The sequence below is a fragment of the Dioscorea cayenensis genome, chromosome 15 (genome assembly GCF_009730915.1).
Source record: "Dioscorea cayenensis subsp. rotundata cultivar TDr96_F1 chromosome 15, TDr96_F1_v2_PseudoChromosome.rev07_lg8_w22 25.fasta, whole genome shotgun sequence".
In the NCBI taxonomy this organism is placed as follows: domain Eukaryota; kingdom Viridiplantae; phylum Streptophyta; class Magnoliopsida; order Dioscoreales; family Dioscoreaceae; genus Dioscorea; species Dioscorea cayenensis.
Window position 1 is genome coordinate 3,896,116 of NC_052485.1, and position 18,407 is coordinate 3,914,522.

At 37.5% G+C, this 18,407-nt stretch overlaps 1 protein-coding gene across 1 annotated transcript; it reads left to right on the forward strand.

Moving 5' to 3' along the window:
• Window positions 1-649: 649 nt before the first annotated feature.
• On the forward strand, window positions 650-11,611 carry LOC120278133 (5'-nucleotidase SurE-like). The gene is made up of 10 exons (XM_039285054.1): window positions 650-832; window positions 1,928-2,022; window positions 2,518-2,585; window positions 2,809-2,852; window positions 3,672-3,749; window positions 9,486-9,639; window positions 10,619-10,801; window positions 10,934-11,005; window positions 11,090-11,202; window positions 11,285-11,611. Exons 1-9 carry the CDS (start codon window positions 702-704, stop codon window positions 11,198-11,200), a joined length of 936 nt encoding a protein of 311 aa, XP_039140988.1. The 5' UTR covers window positions 650-701; the 3' UTR covers window positions 11,201-11,202; window positions 11,285-11,611.
• The last annotated feature ends 6,796 nt before the right edge of the window (window positions 11,612-18,407 follow it).

An 18,407-nucleotide genomic window follows, 5' to 3' on the forward strand; every position in this document is an offset into this window, starting at 1 on the left:
AAAAAATTGCATATTTGCGTTTTATATCCACTATCAATCATAGTGGTATGTTTAGGAAAAATCATTTTATTATCATTTTCTATTTTATTATGGAATATTCAAACATAAAAAATTAGATGAATAGAAAGATGATAAATTGCCTTTTCCCTTCCTTAAAAAGATAATGGACTTATTATGAACATAATTATAGTACTAGTGTTTTTGTTGTGGGTGTACAAATTCAAAATGACATTATGATGTTAATATGTAATTATATATATTGATATATGTGATAAACTGATATAAAACGGAAGTGTATTGACCTGTAAATAATATCAATGAATAATATTAGGTTTCAACGATAGTATCAGAGCAAGGTTTCAAACTATTGTCCTTTTGTGCACTTTATGGTGAGTTACCAGACAACAACGAGTGGTTTCTCATGTAATTATATTTTTTTTTAACAATATTCTTACAAAAATATATTTCTAAATAAATAAGTCAGGGTGGTTATTTGCATAAAGTTTCAAGTGTAGCAAATGTTTTCAGAATTTCTTCAAAGATAATTATATTACATGAGCACATGCTTCGAGTAATTTCATAAATTTGAGGGGCATCTTTGCAAATCTACAAAACAATAGTCCATATATCCGTTGCTTTGACCTTGATATTTCCCCCTTCTCCTTCGTTCTTATTCTTGAAATTCAAGAATCTCATTCTCGATGGACGGGGCTGCGATTCCGACGGTGCTCGTCACCAACGACGATGGAATCGATGCGGCCGGCCTCCGCCTCCTCGTCCAGGCTCTTGTCTCCACCGGCCGCTGCCGCGTCCTTGTCTGCGCGCCGGCTTCGTGAGCTTTCGATTCGATCTTTTCATCCCATTTCTTCTTTTTAGTATCATCTTTTCGAATTCGTTTGTTTAGATATTGCTGTTAGAGAGGTGGATTCGAGTTTCGTGGATTTTTCTTCTGTGTTTGATGTGATATTGTTTGGATTATACTGGCGATCTATTGATTCTTCTTCTTTTTTATATAGTTTTATTCTTTTTGGCGAAGTTCTTTTTTTTATTTGTGTTTGTTGTATTTTCTTGATTTCTTGACTTAGACCTGACAAGAAGGGAGTAGTTTATGCGAGTATTGAGCATAACTTGGCCGATAAATATGATTAGAGTTGTTGCATTTCCCTTCAATCTTAATTGTGTGTGTGTGTGTGATTTGTTTCGAAACTTTGATACTTATTTTACAGAGTTGTTGCCTTTCGGCTTTCGCCATCCATCAGTATTAAGATTCATCTTGCTTCTGTGGTACTTTATAATCTGAGACATTGGTGGTTAGAATCATTGTTACCTTTGCATGCTTGAATTGGTGGTCAGCAATCTCCTAAATACTAGTTGATGTTTGTTGACCACCAAAGAACCTGAGACATTGCTTTCATTTGGTTCTAGAGCATTCACAATATTAATCTTCACATCAATCTCTATTGCTGAACATTACAAATTTGTTAGCAAGTTCAACTACAGCGTATCTAATGGATTGGTCGACCTACGCTTCCCTTTGCCTTGCATTCTATCATGTTGGACTGCCACTGGCTATTTGATCTTTCATTTGATTTAATTTTTCATTAAGGGTGGCGTGAAAGTAAGTGCCATCTCTCTGTTTGAATGTTTAATTGCATGTTTCTTTAATGTTGTGGCATTTTATTATATACATTTGAAACTTTGTTTGTGTATATTTTGACTTTAGTTTCAATAATCCTAAATGTTAGGTGATAGAAGACCACAGTTTATTTCTTTTCTTTGCCTTGTTTGGTAGCAATAATTTGATGAATGACTACTGCCTTTATACTCTCTGTGAATACTTTTAAAATAGCTGCAATTTTATGGTAAATGCTTTTTTCAGTGCATAATTTTTTCACACTGAAAAATTTCTTCTTCATATCATTTTCAGAGATCAGTCTGGTGTTGGTCATGGAATTACCTGGCGTCATGCTCTCCCTGCCAAACCTGTTAATATTGATGGGGCAACAGCTTTTGCAGTTGCAGGTCTATGGTATCTTCCAAATTGTGTTGTTATCCACAATTGTATCATACATTTTCTCAATAAATAGTCACCCTTGATTTTCATTATCTTCCAAATTAATTGAATTTGTTCTCTGTACGTTTTTTACTATTAATGGTCACCCATTCTTTAATACAGAAATTTTACTTTGGTATCTACCTTCATGAACACCAAAGGAAAAAAATTGAGTTCCTATAAACAAGGATGCTTTTGAAATATACTTTTCCTCTGTAAGCTCTTCTTCTTTTAAAAGTAAATGATCAGTATGTGTCTAACTTCCAAGGACTTCTGCAACATTTCTTTTTTCTTTCTTTCTTTCTTCCATTTTGTTTTTGTTTTTGGCTATTCAATTGACAAAATTTTTATAGCTTATTGCTGTATAGGTTAGCAATATCCAGTTGGAGATGGTTTTCACAAGATTATATCCAATATTGTTGACATCTAAAGCCACATCATTGGTATATTTCTGCTTCTTTTAGGTACCCCTGCAGACTGCGCTTCTTTGGGAGTCTCTGGAGCACTCTTTAATGGAATAATTCCTGATCTGGTAACAGAGCATTTGTGCAAACATACAAATAGCTAATAGCGGTGTTGTTTTTCAATTCAATTATGATTTTTAAATTTATGTATCACCAGTACGCTAATCAATTCTTTGGGTGGTGAACTTCAAACATATTTATTTTTTATATTTATAATCGAGATCATGTATAGTCCATTTCTGCATGATGCGCAATTGAGGTTCCTAACCTATTCCTCTTAACATTCCGCAGGTGCTGAGTGGTATCAACATTGGTAGTAACTGTGGATATCACATGTTAGTGCCACAAATTACTTTTTCTTATATATTTGCCTTGCAATTTTTTCTTCATAGAAACCATATTAACAAGATATATTTCAAAATGACTGTTCTTGACCTAGAGTAGTGGTCAATTGTTTTCCAGATGCTATATATGTTCTTTGGATCCTGTTTTGAATCATCTTATTGTATGAAGCCTTTCTTCTTATCTGGTGACTTCCATCTCCAAAATGTGTCTGAGCTGCGTTGTCCTTGAGACACAAAGAACTTTCATGTTGCAGCAAGTCCTGCCCTAACATATTTGTGATAGTTGAATTAGCTAAAAGAAAATGTTGTCCAGTCTCTTGATCCTGGTGCCTAAGATCTCCAACCCTATTGGCCAAGTTGTGTTGGGTTTACAAACTCGTAGGAAGATATGGTATTTTCCACAGTAGTAGAATGACATTTATTATTCTCATTCCATTGTGTTAAGAAAGTTTCCTTTTGTTTATAAGTGAACCTGATTTATCACTTAAATTATCATGTGCCATTCACGTGACTTGATGAACGGGTAGCTCTTTCTTAGAATACCAACTCTTTTTCTGATGTGGGTGTTGCCTTAAAAACATAGATTTTACATGGATTTGAATTTTCTGCAGAACATGTTTACACTAGGAATTAAAATATGCACACAAAGAGCCCATTAAAACAAATCATGTCGTAGCTAACCGTTTCATTGCTTGTCACTAGGTACTAGGGTCTTTGTTCTTTTACCCATTTGAGTTTGATTAAATGCTGAAGACTTCTTGAAATGTGTGCTTGTTTCGCTTTTGTTTTTTTTCCCCTTTTGACATGTAGTGTTTACTCTGGAACGGTGGCTGGTGCTCGGGAGGCATTCATGCGTGGTGTACCCTCCATTGGCTTATCGTATGATTGGTGAGTCTGCTTATATTTGCAAGCTGCTCCTCTTTTGTGTTATCCTTTACAATCTGCACTCACAGAGATAATTGACGTGAAATTGCTCACGCTGTATTCTTTCTATGAAGCCTTCAACCTATGCTTTAGCTCTGTCTATTTTTTTTATGTCATAAATTTCTTGACAAACATTTACTTATGAGGTATGGTATGAGTTTTAAGCTGCGGCAAAATTGTAGCCTTGGTATGGTTAAATTTGTATGTTACTAGGAATTTCCATATCTAGACAAATTAAACCTTGGGAACTTTTTCTAGAGATAATGGACTAGAACTAGGTTTTCACATATAAAAGACGGAGTGCTCATGACTTAAATTGTTTGGCCTATGGTCTTCACCCATGGATCAAATGACTGAAGAGCTGTATGAGGGACTTTCTTTAAAAAGAAGAGGCAACCTCTCTATCGCCAAAAAACCCCAAATATACATTCATTATCCAAGAACTTTTATCCTATTTGTCCATTGACATTCATGCAAGTGTTCACACAAATCTTATGGTATGGTTGTATGGACAAATTTTTAGTCTTCTGCTCTCTCATTCTTCTGGGGTGCGGACAAAGGTGTGACCTATGTGAATTACATGGGTTCAAGTGAATGTGAGATATGAACTGTAGAAGTGTCCATGGAATATAAAGTGTTTGATAGGGCTTTAAAACTTGAAGTCTCATGTTTTGTAAGAAAATAAGAAGATGAACAATATTGCAATGTTGTATAGCTAGAGTTTTTTAGTCAATGAAAATTACTCAACTGCATCATCAAATATGGAAAAGCAGATCTGATGCTTGTATTCTTGTACTGTGCAGGCTACATGTACACTATGATAGTTAGATGAATGTTTTATCTAGCTAGGGAAGGCCATTAAATGAAACAAAATGGTGTCAATAAACAACTTGTTTTGGTAGGATAATTCCTATATATTGCAAGTGTTTCATATTGAAGTGGAGACATAGTAGTATTCAAAACCCTACCATTTTCATGGTATATAAGTGTTATCCCTCTGTCTTAACCGATGTCTTTGTATCGGTGTTGCCCTTTTCCACCTTTTGTTTTTACATCTGGTTTCTCTAGCTACCTCCTCCTCGATAGCGGGGAGCAAAGGAGACAGATCTGCAACTACATGGGTGGTGGTGATTAGGACCTAGCAAAATGAAAAAAAAAGTTGCAACATCTCAAATAAAAGCTTTCAACCAGATGGCTGAATTGGCATGTTTTCAAGTCTCATTAACAAACTAAACTCCCAAAATCACTCTTTCCCTACGAATTACCTAACATAAATACATGGCTTTGATTTTTATGAATGGTACCAATCTGTGTTGCCCGTGATTGGAGGACATGGGAAGACTGTGTATCTTAGTGGTAAGATGATAGGAATCAAAGGGGAAAAAACAACTAGAAATTTATTGATTAATTAATCTGAGAATACAAAAGTTAGTCCTTTAATTCAAGAGACAAGCCAATATCTCTAGAACCCTAATCATAGAAAGAACAAACACGGCATAACCTTCACAGACTTCTTAGCCACCCATTTATACTAAATCCCTGAGGAATAAAATTACTAAACTACCCCTGATTGCCTCTTTAATTTTTGACAGACTCTTTCCCTATTTTGTATTTAAGTCTAACATATGTCTTCATGGGCCTAACATAACATTACTCTACTAGTTGGTATTGACGCCCATTTCTAGGACATGGGAGGCCGAGAGTTCTACTGAGATGGCATGGTTGATTAATTGCATTGAACCAAAAATTGGAAGGAGATACGTATCTACAAAACTGCCCACGGTGTTTAAGAAATGGTTCAAGAGATGTATTCTAATGTTGAAAACACATCTTAATGCTTCCAAATCTCAATCTGTAATTTTCAACATTCAACAATTAGTAACTGTTTATTGCAATATTCTAGTTTAAATTATGACAAAGATAGAACCTTTTTATGAAGTTTCTTGGCATTTCCCCAATGATGGAGTACTTAACAAAATGCTCGGAACTGACTGAGTTCAGATATTTGGATGAGGTTGGGGGGGCATAATTGGCACCAACTCTCTTCCAACTATTCAAGAATTATATGCTGAAGTTAGACACAAGGAAAGCTAGAAAAGGGTTATCCTTTACAGTCCACCAAATTCTTCTGTTGAAAACTTTTGGGTGGGGGTGTGTTTGGATGAAGGATTGAGAGTGAATTGGAGCAAGGCACCACAAGTCTATAATCGTTTCCTTTGTTTATGTTTTAGATGGAAAGAAGGAGTAAGAAGGAATAAGGAAGGGTGTTTAGGAAAGGAGCAAGGTAGGGATTTGGATTAAGAAACTTTTTTCTTCAAATTTAACGTTTTTACCATTCATTCCACATGAATGATATACATTGAGTAAAGAAAAAGATCATAATTATTATCATTATCATTATATTAATATTAGCATAATTAATATATTATTGTCAATATTTTTATTGTTACTATAATAGCATTACTATTTTAATTGTTATAATTATTTCCATATGAATATTTTCATTATTTAGAGAAACCTAATTATTGTTGAATATATTTATTTTATATGCACAATAGCTATTATTATACATAAATTAAAACACGACAATATGGCTGAAACTACACTACATGAACATATGAACCAAGTTAACATACATGATAATTCATATTTTTAATAATGGTACATTCAAACATCATTACAACCATGGTTGATTAGTGATATTTCTATAAAGAAGATCACCATGTCTTGCATTACCAGCTCCTCTTGTTTCTTGTTGATCCGACATTCATCACCATTCCCACCATAAGGAAGACACAAATATAAAATTCAATTTCGAGCTTTGGTTGTGTTTGATGGAGAAGGAAAAAGAAAAAAGAAAACATGGGATGTGATTCGAAAAGGGCACAAAGGGAATTTTTTTCCTATACCTCTTAATTCGTATTAAGCCCTAATGGGATGTTTGGCAACATTTTGAGGATTAAGGTCCAAACACCCTCTCAGTTTTGCTTTGGTAGCAAATTGGATTGCTTCAAACAACATAATGTAGAAATCCAAAGATAATTAGCTATGGTGTGATCGCTGCAATAAGCCCTGTCGTACCAAATAAACATGCTGGGGAGATTTATGGGAAGGCAATAAATTGTCGGTAACCTTTATGTAAGTTAAGGTCAACTTATGTTGTAAAGTAGATCACAAAAATGCAAAAAACCAGTTCACCTTCCATGCCATTTTATAGCCAAGCAGATGGAAGTTCTAAGGAGTTTGTTGTAGTTATCTTGGCCAACCAAAGACTTTGAAGCTAGTTAATCCTCTGCTATACCAACCATTGCACAATGAGGTAATATTCAGTCATATTTTGTATTGAAAAATGATATTCGCGAGGGGCGGATTGTTGACACTGGTTCTTAAGATGATGTGACTTTTTCCGTGTACTGGTGACATGAAAATCATGGTGGCCGATGGATTATCCTCTCTCATTGCTGGCTGGGTTGAGTAGAATATCATGATTTGCAGTTGAACTCCATCGTATATTTACCTTGGCTAAATATTATGCCCTATCTGTTAGCTGGCTAAAGATCAAAATTGTTCAGTAACCTTCTTATCTATTCATTGTGAATTCCTGGAGCTGTCTTTGGGAAAGATGATTGGTAATGCTAAGGAATGAAATGGTCTCTATTACTTCACTGATTCTTTCTTAAGGTCTAATATTTTTGAAAATTTTTCCATGTCCAGTATTTCCTATTAAATGCTATCTTCTGGCCAAAATGCTTGGTCATCCTAGTTTTAAATTATCTTAAGCATGTGTACCCAAAGTTGGTTTTTAATAAGGATCCCTCTTTATGCCCATGAGAATTATGTATATCCTCAAAGCAACCCAGAGAAAATCATCCTGATCATTCTTATCGAGTCCTCAAAACCATTTCATCTTATCTATGGTATATTATGGGGCCAGCTCAATAGAGAAGAAACTGATTGGATGCTAGTGGATACAAAGTGAGGGTCGAAATGCATAAAATATTAGATACAAAGCAGGGTTGGTCACCTAAGGGTACACTCAAACCAATGGCATTGGCTATGAAGAAACATTTCCACATGCGGCAAAATTAAACTCTACAGGAGTTATGTTGTCTCTTGCAGCAATCTTGATTAGCAATTACACCAAATGGATACTGCCAATAATGCTTTTCTTAACTGAAATATGAAGAAAGAATTTTACATGAAATTAGCACTTGGTTTGGATGGAGATAAGGAGCATGGCACTGTCTGTAAGTTGAAGAATTGCCTTTATGGTTTAAAACAATCTTCTTGAGCTTGGTTCAGTCGGTTCAGCAATACTATGAGACGGTTCTGCTATAAGCAAGGACTTATTTGTGAAATAGGCAGATGATGGCAAGAAATCAATTTCTATAGTATATGTAGACAAGATGGTAATCCCAGCAAATGGTATTCAAGAGATTGACAATCTCAAAAGATGCATACAGACTAAGTTCCAAGTTAAGGATTTGAAAACTTCAGTACTTCTCTTATAGTGGATGTTACTACTTACTAGAGGTAAACAAGGTGTCTTCATTTGTTAAGGAAAGTATATTCTTGATCTCCTAAAGGAAACTGGGAAACTTGGATGTTAACCTTCTGGAACGTCTAGAATGAAATTGTAGACACAAGATCACTGAGAACTATTGCCTACTAGATAGAGAGAGGTATCAACACTTGGTAGGAAAGCTGGTGTTTTTGGCACTCACAAGACCAGACAGTAAATCAAATTCTATGGTATCTGAAGGGAACACCAGAAATGGACTGCTATTCGGGGAGAATAGAAAAATAGATGTTGAAGGATTTGCAAATTCAGATCGGGCAGATTCAGTTGACACCAAATCCACTGGTGGTTAGTGTACTAAACTATCACAAAATGTGGTAGACTTGGAGTAAAAAGCAGACCTTAGTGGCCAGAAGCAATGCAGTAGCTCAAGATGAAGCTATTGCTTAAGGGATTTGTGAGCTGATTTGAGATAGAGATGTTGCTGAAGTAACTGTCGACTCCTTTACAAAGTCTGATGAAGTTATATAGTGATAGCAAAGCTGCTATTGGCATTGTTCACAATCCCATTCAACATAATAGGATGAAGCATGCGAGAAATGACAGAAATTTCTTCAAGTCAGAAATTGACAGTGGTTTAATCAGCCTATACTACATGCCTACAAAGCTACATGAAGCAGATGTACTCATCAAAGCATTGTTAAAAACAATACTTGATTCGAATAAAACCCGGCCAGGAATGATTGATACCTATTCAAAGCTTGAGGGATCTATTGGAAAGCAAGAAAAATACCAATTTTTCAGTGATTCAAAATTTTTGATCAGGGATTTACTCCTAAAATCACTTATTTGTATTGATTTGAATTCGTAGAATTATGTTATTTATTTTTGGTCGAATAGTTCCTGTATATTGTAAGTTTTCATATGGAAGAAGAGGAAATGGAGGAGTATTTGAAACCCTACCATTTTCAAGATTAAAATTTATCCAGATGAATGGTCTTCATTTTCCTGATTGCTCTAGACATTTAGTTAATCAAATGTTCCTTAGCCATGGGTAGTCAGCATGATGCATGTGTTGCCATTGTAAAAATACATCATACCTGTAATTATGTTCTCTTTATCTTTTAAACGAGGTGATTGCTTAAGGGTGTTCTTCTTTTGTTTGTGCTTTTGGTATCCAGGGTAGCGAGTAGGAGCTCCACTCATGATCTCAAGCTGGCAGCGGAGTCATGCTTGCCCATCATAAATTCAGTGCTGAATGAAATCAGGAATAAGACATTTCCTCTAGAGTCTTTTCTTAACGTGGATGTGCCAACAGATGTTTCAAACCATAAGGTGATTTTCCAAATCAGAGCCATTCTATGTGAAAATGTCTAACGTATCTTTTTCCCGCATGTCATACCTAATATCAGTGTATTGCATGCATATGGTGGCATCTCTTTTCTAGGTCTGAACATTGTGTTTTCACCATTAAAAAAATTGTGCTTTAGTTGTTCTTTATTTTTCACATTTATTAGTTCTAACCTGTTTGTTTGAGTCTTTGTTAAACTAATTTTGATAAACTCACAAGCTTAGCATGTGTGGACATCACTTTGCTGTCTGTCATATTGTACACTATTTGGGTTTGAAAACTAATTTTTGAACTGATACATTTTTAATACTTGGCAAATATTCAAGACAAGTGTAAAGATGTTGTGCAACATGGAGCAAATCACTCTCTCAATTTCTACGTTGTGTACTTTCTTTGCTCTTAAGGTCCTAAATCTACATATGGGGATAACTTGTGCAGTCTCATTGACCTTGCTCTCAAGCAGAGGATGGGAGGCTGTTGTTTGTGATAGCTGTTTGCTGATGTAGCTTCTAAAGGGCTTACTTACCTGTTGTATGTATGTTTCAAGTACTCCATACTACTGGCACTTCAAAATAAAGAGAAATTTAAAATTATAATCAAATCAAAACTGATTGATTCTAAATGATAGATAAATGTCAATTAGTTGTAGGTCTGTAATAGTAGTTTGGATTACACAGAGATATGGTAAAATTCTGCTCATTTGTTAGTTTTATCTAAAGTGTTTGTCCAAACTGAACCAGGGGCAACATTTTGCTGGTAATGTAATTTGTTTTCTACTGAAGATTGCTGCTTCTTGATTTATTAGGTTATCACTGGCAGTTTCCATTTTGGACCAGATATTGGAATTAGGCAACAGAACCATATAGTTTATATTTATCTTTGATTGTTGGTTCAGGGTAGTTGATGTTGATTTTGATTGTTGATGCACTTAACTAGCAGACTATTTTTTTTTCTTGGCTGAAGGGATTTAAGTTAACGAGACAAGGGAAGTCCATGATCAAAATTGGTTGGACACAGACCAGCTCTGGTGTGTCAATTAAAGGTGATGCTACTGCAAATATGTATACTAATGACACGACTGACACAGAAAAGATATCTTCCTCTTCTCCAGCACAAGAACAACGTTGGTATAAGAGAGTAGTACGGGTATAGATCTTTCACCATTTCTGATTGTCACTATTTATGTTTGCTTTCATTCCATCATCTGTTAGTTACATGTGGACCAGTTGTTATAATTCTCCTGAATAATATTATCATATTGTGCTGTCTCTAAATTAGGTTACAGATACCAACAGTGAAAAAGAGGAGGAAGGCAATGACATAGATTACCAAGCTCTTCAAGAAGGATATGTCAGTAGCTACTTTCAGACCAATTTGTTTTAAGTTTATCCACGAGTATCCAACAATAAGTAATAGAAACCTCTATTGTTGCAGATTACTGTCACCCCGTTAGGTGCTCTTTCTTGTTCGGAGATTGATACCGTTCCTTACTTCAGAGGCTGGCTGCTGCATGTTATTGACAACTCGTGTTCGTCTTCTTTATAAAAGTGAGTTCATGTAGATGCCAAAAGAAATTTTATCCAAATCTTGTTGAAACGGCCAGCTGACGTAGTTTACCTTTGTCTGCAGGCGCTAATGACTCATTACCATGAGCAATTTTTTCAAGATGAACTGCATTAATCAGGAATAAACTGCAGTAAGACCATACTCTGCGGTTTACACCTTCGATTTAATAAGATTCATGGCTCCATGCAACATTTGCATATGTTGCAAAATTCTTGTTAGGAAAATAATGGGAATGAATTCCCTTCTTGCATGCTGCCTTTTACAAAATTCAGCAGAATGAAACTAATTTTCAAACCCCTTATGTTTTCTACTGTACTTCACCTCATCAGTGTGTATACATTCCTGATGATCATGAAACTTTTATGTTGCATGAATGTGACTTAACCAGAATGCCTTTGTGCATGCTCAGTTCACGAAATTCACAGGACTTCGCGGTTTTCCCGACCACCTTTTGTGTTTTCCTGCATTTTAACGGATCTCTGATCACTCTATGCATTTAAATTGATATTTCGTTGCGGTTTTGTCGACTACCTTTTGGAGTTGGTTTCAAGTGCATTGAGCTGTAAGGAGTAAATTAATTGTTTGAAGCAAGCTAGTTTGGTCAATATAATTTGTTTCAAGAATATAGTTCAATTGGTTGTGTTTTATTTTCAGTTTTTTGGTTATTGTAGCTTGGTTTGGTATAAGTTTTTTTTTTTTTTAAGGAACTTCTCAACTGAGAAGCTGATAATATTAATAAGGAGAGACAGAGCCGATACAGTCATCACAGACCAACAAGAACACATAAGAAGAAGGAAAATCAAAATACAAAACCTAACTTTTTAAATGATCTCATAATCCAATAGGGTAATTCCCTGCCATCAAGGAAAAGATTAAGATGATGAAAGTTAAAACCAATAGAAGCAAGATGCACAACAGGAAGCATCCACGCAGCTAGAATGGTATGAATCCTTGGGCAACCGAACATGTCCATCAAGAATTTAACATTGGAGATTTGAGGACGACACCGCCAGAAGACAGACTGATCCGGATTCAGAACAGAATTACTGAGATTAGAGTGGTCACTGAAAATGTGTTTGATGAGAATATTGAAATCCAGAGAGATCTGCAGGGCAACTTCAAGAGCAAAGAGGACATCCGAGGAATTGACTAGTTGGGATTGAGAAATTCACCCTGTAAAAGAGATCACGTAATTAGAACTAGTAAGAAGAAGCCAATGGATCTTACCTGAGTGGAATCGTTGGCGGAAGCATGGGTGAAGAGGAAATGCTCATCAGAGCTGATGAAGTTGTTGAGGAGGAGATTGTTCCCAAAAGGAACAGAGGACCAACATTCAAAGTCACGAACATGAGCGATGGCCTTGTGAACGACAATATAATGATTTGGATTGTGATTCTTAAAAATAATGTTGCACCGAGCAACCCAAATGAACTAGGCTCCCGCAACGATGGTAGCCAGAGTATGATGAGACAAGCTGCAATCAGTTAACCAAAAACCAGAAGAAAATTCCTCTGGGAAAGAGATACATTGGTTATCCAAGGTGTTAATCAAGGCCCAAACACGCAGAGCATGCGGGCAATGATAAAATAAATGATCAATAGTTTTGCAATGGAGATTGCAGAAAACACAGGGATTATCAGGACCGATACTCAAACTAAACAGAAGTGCATTAGTGGGAAGCCGGCCTTTAAAGCACATCTAAATAAAGTTTTTCAGTCTAGGAGAGATAGGAATATGCCAAATAAGTTGCCAACCAGACCAATCATCAGAAAACGAACTAAGATGATTAAAGTGATGGTAGACAGCCGTGGTGATTTTAGAACAATTAGATTTAGGTTCCCAAACCCAGTGAGAGTCAGAAGTATAATCAATTTTAGGCAGACTAGGCAAAGGATCATCAGATATATTACCAAATATAGTGTTCAGAGAAAGGACATCCCAATGATCATTCGAAATAAGATTGGATAGGCAAATTTGCTCGAAATCCATGTCCATATTGATGATTGAGAGCAATTGGGATATTGAAGATCCAAGGATCCCATAAGAAAAGCTTTGAGAGGGATTGACGGAATTAATTTTGCAGTGTTGTTTAATAAAATTAGCAGATTTGCAAAGGCCTCTAAAAAACCAAGAGCATTTGGGAGGGATGGGATGATGCCAGATATTCAATCTGCCATACTTAGAATTGATAATGTCCACCCAGAAAGCCAAATCATTGTTCAAGTATTGAAAAATAAGTTTAGACATGAGTGAGTGCTTAGCAATAAAAATGTTTTTAATACCCAAGCCCCCCTCAGACTTACCTTCAGTAATTGTTTTCTAATTCACATAATGGATGCCCTTTCCATTGCTGTTCTTGCTCCAAAAGAACATTCTAACGATTTTAGAGATATCAGTGAGGATGGAAGAAGGGACAGGATAAACATACATGGTATAGAGCAGAATGTAAAAGGAGAATGAATTTATCGGGAACACCTTTAGCAGTGGAGACAAGTGAAAAATTGGCCCATCCGCTAACAGATGCCCGATCTTGTTTACCATGGGAAGAAATGTTTGGACTGCTAACCGCTTAGGAGAAATAAGGATGCCTAAATAAGGAAAAGGGAAAGCGGCCTGACTAAGGTTTAAAAGACAGCAAATTCTCTTAGAAATATGGGGATTGAGCCAGGTGGGAAAATAAACCTTAGATTTGAGAAGGCTGGGACACTGACCGGTGAGTTTAGAATAGAAAGAAAGGCAGTATCGAACATTGCGAGCAACCGGACGAGAAGCTTGAGAGATAAGAATTAAATCATCCGCGAACATGAGATGATTGAAATTGTTTTGGAGGTTAGAATTGAAACCTGGGATCAGATTGTTACGGAGGTAAAAATTAAGCAAGGTAGTAAGAACTTGGGAAACCAGGATAAAAAGATAGGAAGAAATCGGGTCACCCTGCCGAACACCACGAGAAGAAGAAAACCAGGGGGAAGGTTTACCATTGACAATCAAAGCGAAAGAAGTAGAGTGAAGGCAAGCTGAAATCCAAGAAATCCAAACAGAGAGAAAATTCATTTTAGACAGAACAGTAAGAATTGCACTCCAATTTAATGTATCGTAAGCTTTTTCGATATCAAGTTTAATAATCATCCTAGGGGGGCTATGGGTATCGTTCTCAATAGAATGAGCAACCTCCTGAACCGCGATGATGTTATCAAACGGACTACGATTAGGCACAAAGCCAGCTTGCTCTTTACCAATAAGGGAAGGAATGACTCTCTTAAGACGATTGGCCAGTAATTTAGAAATAATCTTAAAACACACGTTGCAAAGAGAAATGGGTCTAAAATCCGACACACACTTGGGATTATCCTTTTTAGGAATGAAAATAATAAAGGTTTTACCCCACGAAGCAGGCATCGAGGAGTTGTGAAAGAAAAATTGGATAGCCTTAAACAAATGGTCGCCGATAACTGGCTAAAAATTCCGATAAAATTCAACGTTGAATCCATCAGGGCCAGGAGACTTACCTGGAGGGAGGTCGAGAAGTGTTGCATAAACCTCATCCAAGGTAACATCCTGGATAAGAATAGAATGATCATTATCAGAAAGCCTGGGAAGATCGGGGGGCAACTCAACGACGATGTTTCTATCAGTCTCAGCCGGAGCTTTCCAAAGATTTTGGTAAAAGCGCAAGAAAGCATTCTCGATGGCCGCCGAGTCACAAAAAACAACTCCATTGAGATCTTCGATTTGAGAAATAGAATTGGAAAAAGAATGGGAGCGAGTAATGGAGTGAAGAAACTTAGAATTACGGTCACCGTCGAGAATCCAGCAAAAATGAGAACGTTGTGCCCACTTGATGGAGCTCTGACGCTGCAAGGCAGAGAGCTTAGAGTAGAGCTCCATCAAGGTGCTATGGGAAGTGGGATCAGGGTCAGAAGCCTCTAAAGCAAAAATCTCAGATTCAGTAGAAACAATGGAAGAATCTAAATCGGAAAAACCAAAACGACTCCAAGCTAAAAGATTCGAGCGAGACCGAGAAAGCAGATGACTAAACGCATGCATGGGGTTGCCATGAGGAAAAAAATTCCAGGCCTTGCGCACAGCATCATAACACCCCAGAAAATCCAACCAAATATTTTCAAATCTAAAAATTTTCTTATTGCGAGAACGAAGAAGACTAGTAGTGAGAAAGAGAGGAGAGTGATCAGAAAAAGAACGGGGAAGATGTTTGAGAGTGTAGGACTTAAAAGAATTAGTCCATTCCAAATTTACCAGGCACCGATCAAGTCTGGCCCAACGGCGAGCTGGACCAAACTGATTATTGCACCAGGTAAAGGAAGGACCAGAGAATTTTAAATCCAGGAGATTATTTTTATTAACAAAATCGAGAAAGAAGAAAGTTTTACGACTATAATACGAAAAAGAACCACCCTTGCTCTCCGACCTGAAGAGAATGGAATTGAAATCTCCTAGGAGGAGCCAGGGGGTTCCAAGAGGAGCAATTTTAGACAGCTCTTCCCAAAGAAGGCACTGGGTCCGAAACCGAGAAGAGTTATAAACAGCCGAAACAATAAAGCTCTTGTTGCTAAAAGAAGTAATGACGATGTGAAGAGCTCGGCGAGAAAAAGCGAGAGGAGTGACTTTACCAATACCGGAATACCAAAGGACAATAATACCACCTGAAAAACCATCGGCTAAAATGGCCGCCCATTCCCACAGCTTAGGGAGCTTCCTGCAGAAATGATCAACACGGTCAGAGACGGCGCGAGTTTCCACAAGGCAAACAAGGATCGGCTTAAGAGTTCTAATGAGTCTGAGTACTCTGGAAGAAGTATCCCGGCCGGAGATACCCCTGCAGTTCCAACAAATGATTTTAGCGTGATTCATAAGAAAAAGTAGGAGGATGAAATAAACAGAAACTAATACTTCCATAAGGAAAAGCCAGGAGAGGAGAAAGAGGATCAAGGAAGAGATCCGGAAGATTCGACCCTGCCCTTTTTGGGTGAAACTCCAGAAGTGTAAGAGCCTTTTCTAACAAGAGCATCTCTCCTGATTTCCTCCTGATATTGAACAAGAGTCATGGAGTCATCATGTTCCTCCGCTCATCCGGCATTTCTTCATCATCTTCCTTAGAGAACTCATCTTCGTTTTCACTATCTTCCTCCATGGTTCCCTCTTCCAAAGCAGAAGAGACCCGCTCCACAAGAGAAGAATGAGAAAGATCCACAGAGGGGTTAGGAATAGAGCCAACAGGGATAGAAGAACGAAGGATGGGTGGAGGGGACTTAGATCCAGGGGGAAAAGAAGAGTGATCCAAATTCCGAGGGACATTAAAGGAACGACAATGAGAAGAGGAGTTGATCGGTGGGATTACTTGGGCAGAGTGTGGGTTATTAGAGTGATTGATGGGCTCTGACCGGGGGGGTTCTCGAACGGTCAGAGAGGAGGCGTGGGAGGCTACAGGATGAGTGATGGGATTAGAGGAGATATTACCAATAAAGTGGGGGTTGATCTCGATGCTCGATTCAACGGTGGGATTAGGAAGAGACAGGTTAGAAGGCGGAGAAATCGAATGGTCGAGCCCAGGGGAAGGGTGAGTGGAAAAGGGAATCGAATAGCGGCCCCTTCCAATGTTACTTATGCCTCCTCGAATAGAGTGCGGAGTGGCATCTCGGGACACAGAAGCTCGCGTGTCTCGAGCGGCTGCGGATCCCGAAGTCACGTGGGTAGCACGCGAGCTACCGCTGCGACCATGGTTTCCACCACGCCGGCGAGAGACAAGGAGCCAAGGTCCGAAGTCCGACTCCGGCTCAGATGAGACAGGGTTTGGAGGGGAATCAGAGTTCTGTATTCCCGGAGAGGGATCCGAGAAATCCATATGCTGGTCAACACGAATTGGATCCATGGCAGAACCCTCCACCGGCGCTCGGTTAATGTGAGCGGGCAAAGGAGCTCCTCCGGTTCCAAGATGTGTAGAGTTGGAGCAAGCATTGCTACCATGACCAATTAAACCACAATTGTAACAAAAAGTAGGGAGACGTTCGTACATCACAACCACAAAGACATGATGGAAATCATCGCCAATCCAGAACCCACGACAGAGAGGCTTAGACAGATCGATCTCAATGCAAACACGAGCGTATTTGGACCGCACCAAGGTAGAAGTGAATTCGTCCATTTTGATAAGCCTTCCAAAATTACTCGCGATGGTTTCCAGAGTTTCACCCTCCCAACACTCAACTAGTAAATTATGGAATTGGACCCAGATCACAGCAGAGTTCAACTTAGCAAAGCTAAGCTCGAAGAAGGGCTTCCAAGGCGATAGTTGCAAGATAACCCCATTAACAGACCAAGGACCTTCAAGGAGGAGACGCTGCATGACTATTTCGGTGGAACATTGAATCAACAAGAAACCATTCGGAAGATCCGAAATGAAGGTTTCTCCGAATTCAGACCACTTAGTTAAGAGTAAGGATTTAACTTGCTCAAAAGGAGGGGATTTACCAAAGAGCTTCCCGTACAACGCAAACTGAAATTTCAAGCGACCACGATTGATGGAATCCTCATCTAGTCGAACAAAACTAGTCGTAGACTCTTTCAGCTTATTCAGAAGAATGGGATTGTGCAGAGGGATTTATTTAAAACCATTATCATGTAAACTGAGTTGTTGCATCTAATTTCATCTCGTTGTTGTTTACGTTATAAAATTTGGTACCTAATTTTGGAAAAAAAAAATTAAATTAAATTTTATTTAGAACCAAGTTACTCAAACTCACTGAAAAAATTAGAGTCTTCTGTGGTTTTTAGTTTTAATGATCTGTTTATTTCTGAAAATTGAAAATTAATTTTTAAATATGTTTTTATCAAATTAACCTTTGTAAGTACTCCATTGTGCAGGATGATTTTTCACTTACACAGGCGTATTAATAGTCAAAACATGATGCCATAAAACACTTATGTTGATAAAGAGAGAAATCAGAAAACGCATGATTGTATAAAAAGATAAAATGATAATAAAAAAAAAAAAAATTCAATAGAATCAGTTCTGTGGTAACTATCACAAAGCCAAGACGTGGCTCATTGTTAACCATGAGTGATTAGTAATTATCTTAAAAGATTATTACCCTATATTTTAAAAGTTATTAAATTGAGGCAATCCAAAGGTAAGGTTAAGTTATAGTTCTATCGTAACTATTACGGA

What these genes read in the sequence shown, in the direction of transcription:
- LOC120278133 (XM_039285054.1), top strand. Translation starts at nt 702, where the DNA reads ATGGACGGGGCTGCGATTCCGACGGTGCTCGTCACCAACGACGATGGA. An exon ending in AGTAACTGTGGATATCACAT is followed by an intron (nt 2,853 to 3,671) that starts GTTAGTGCCACA and finishes TTTGACATGTAG; the next exon opens with TGTTTACTCTGGAACGGTGG. An exon ending in ATTGGCTTATCGTATGATTG is followed by an intron (nt 3,750 to 9,485) that starts GTGAGTCTGCTT and finishes TTTGGTATCCAG; the next exon opens with GGTAGCGAGTAGGAGCTCCA.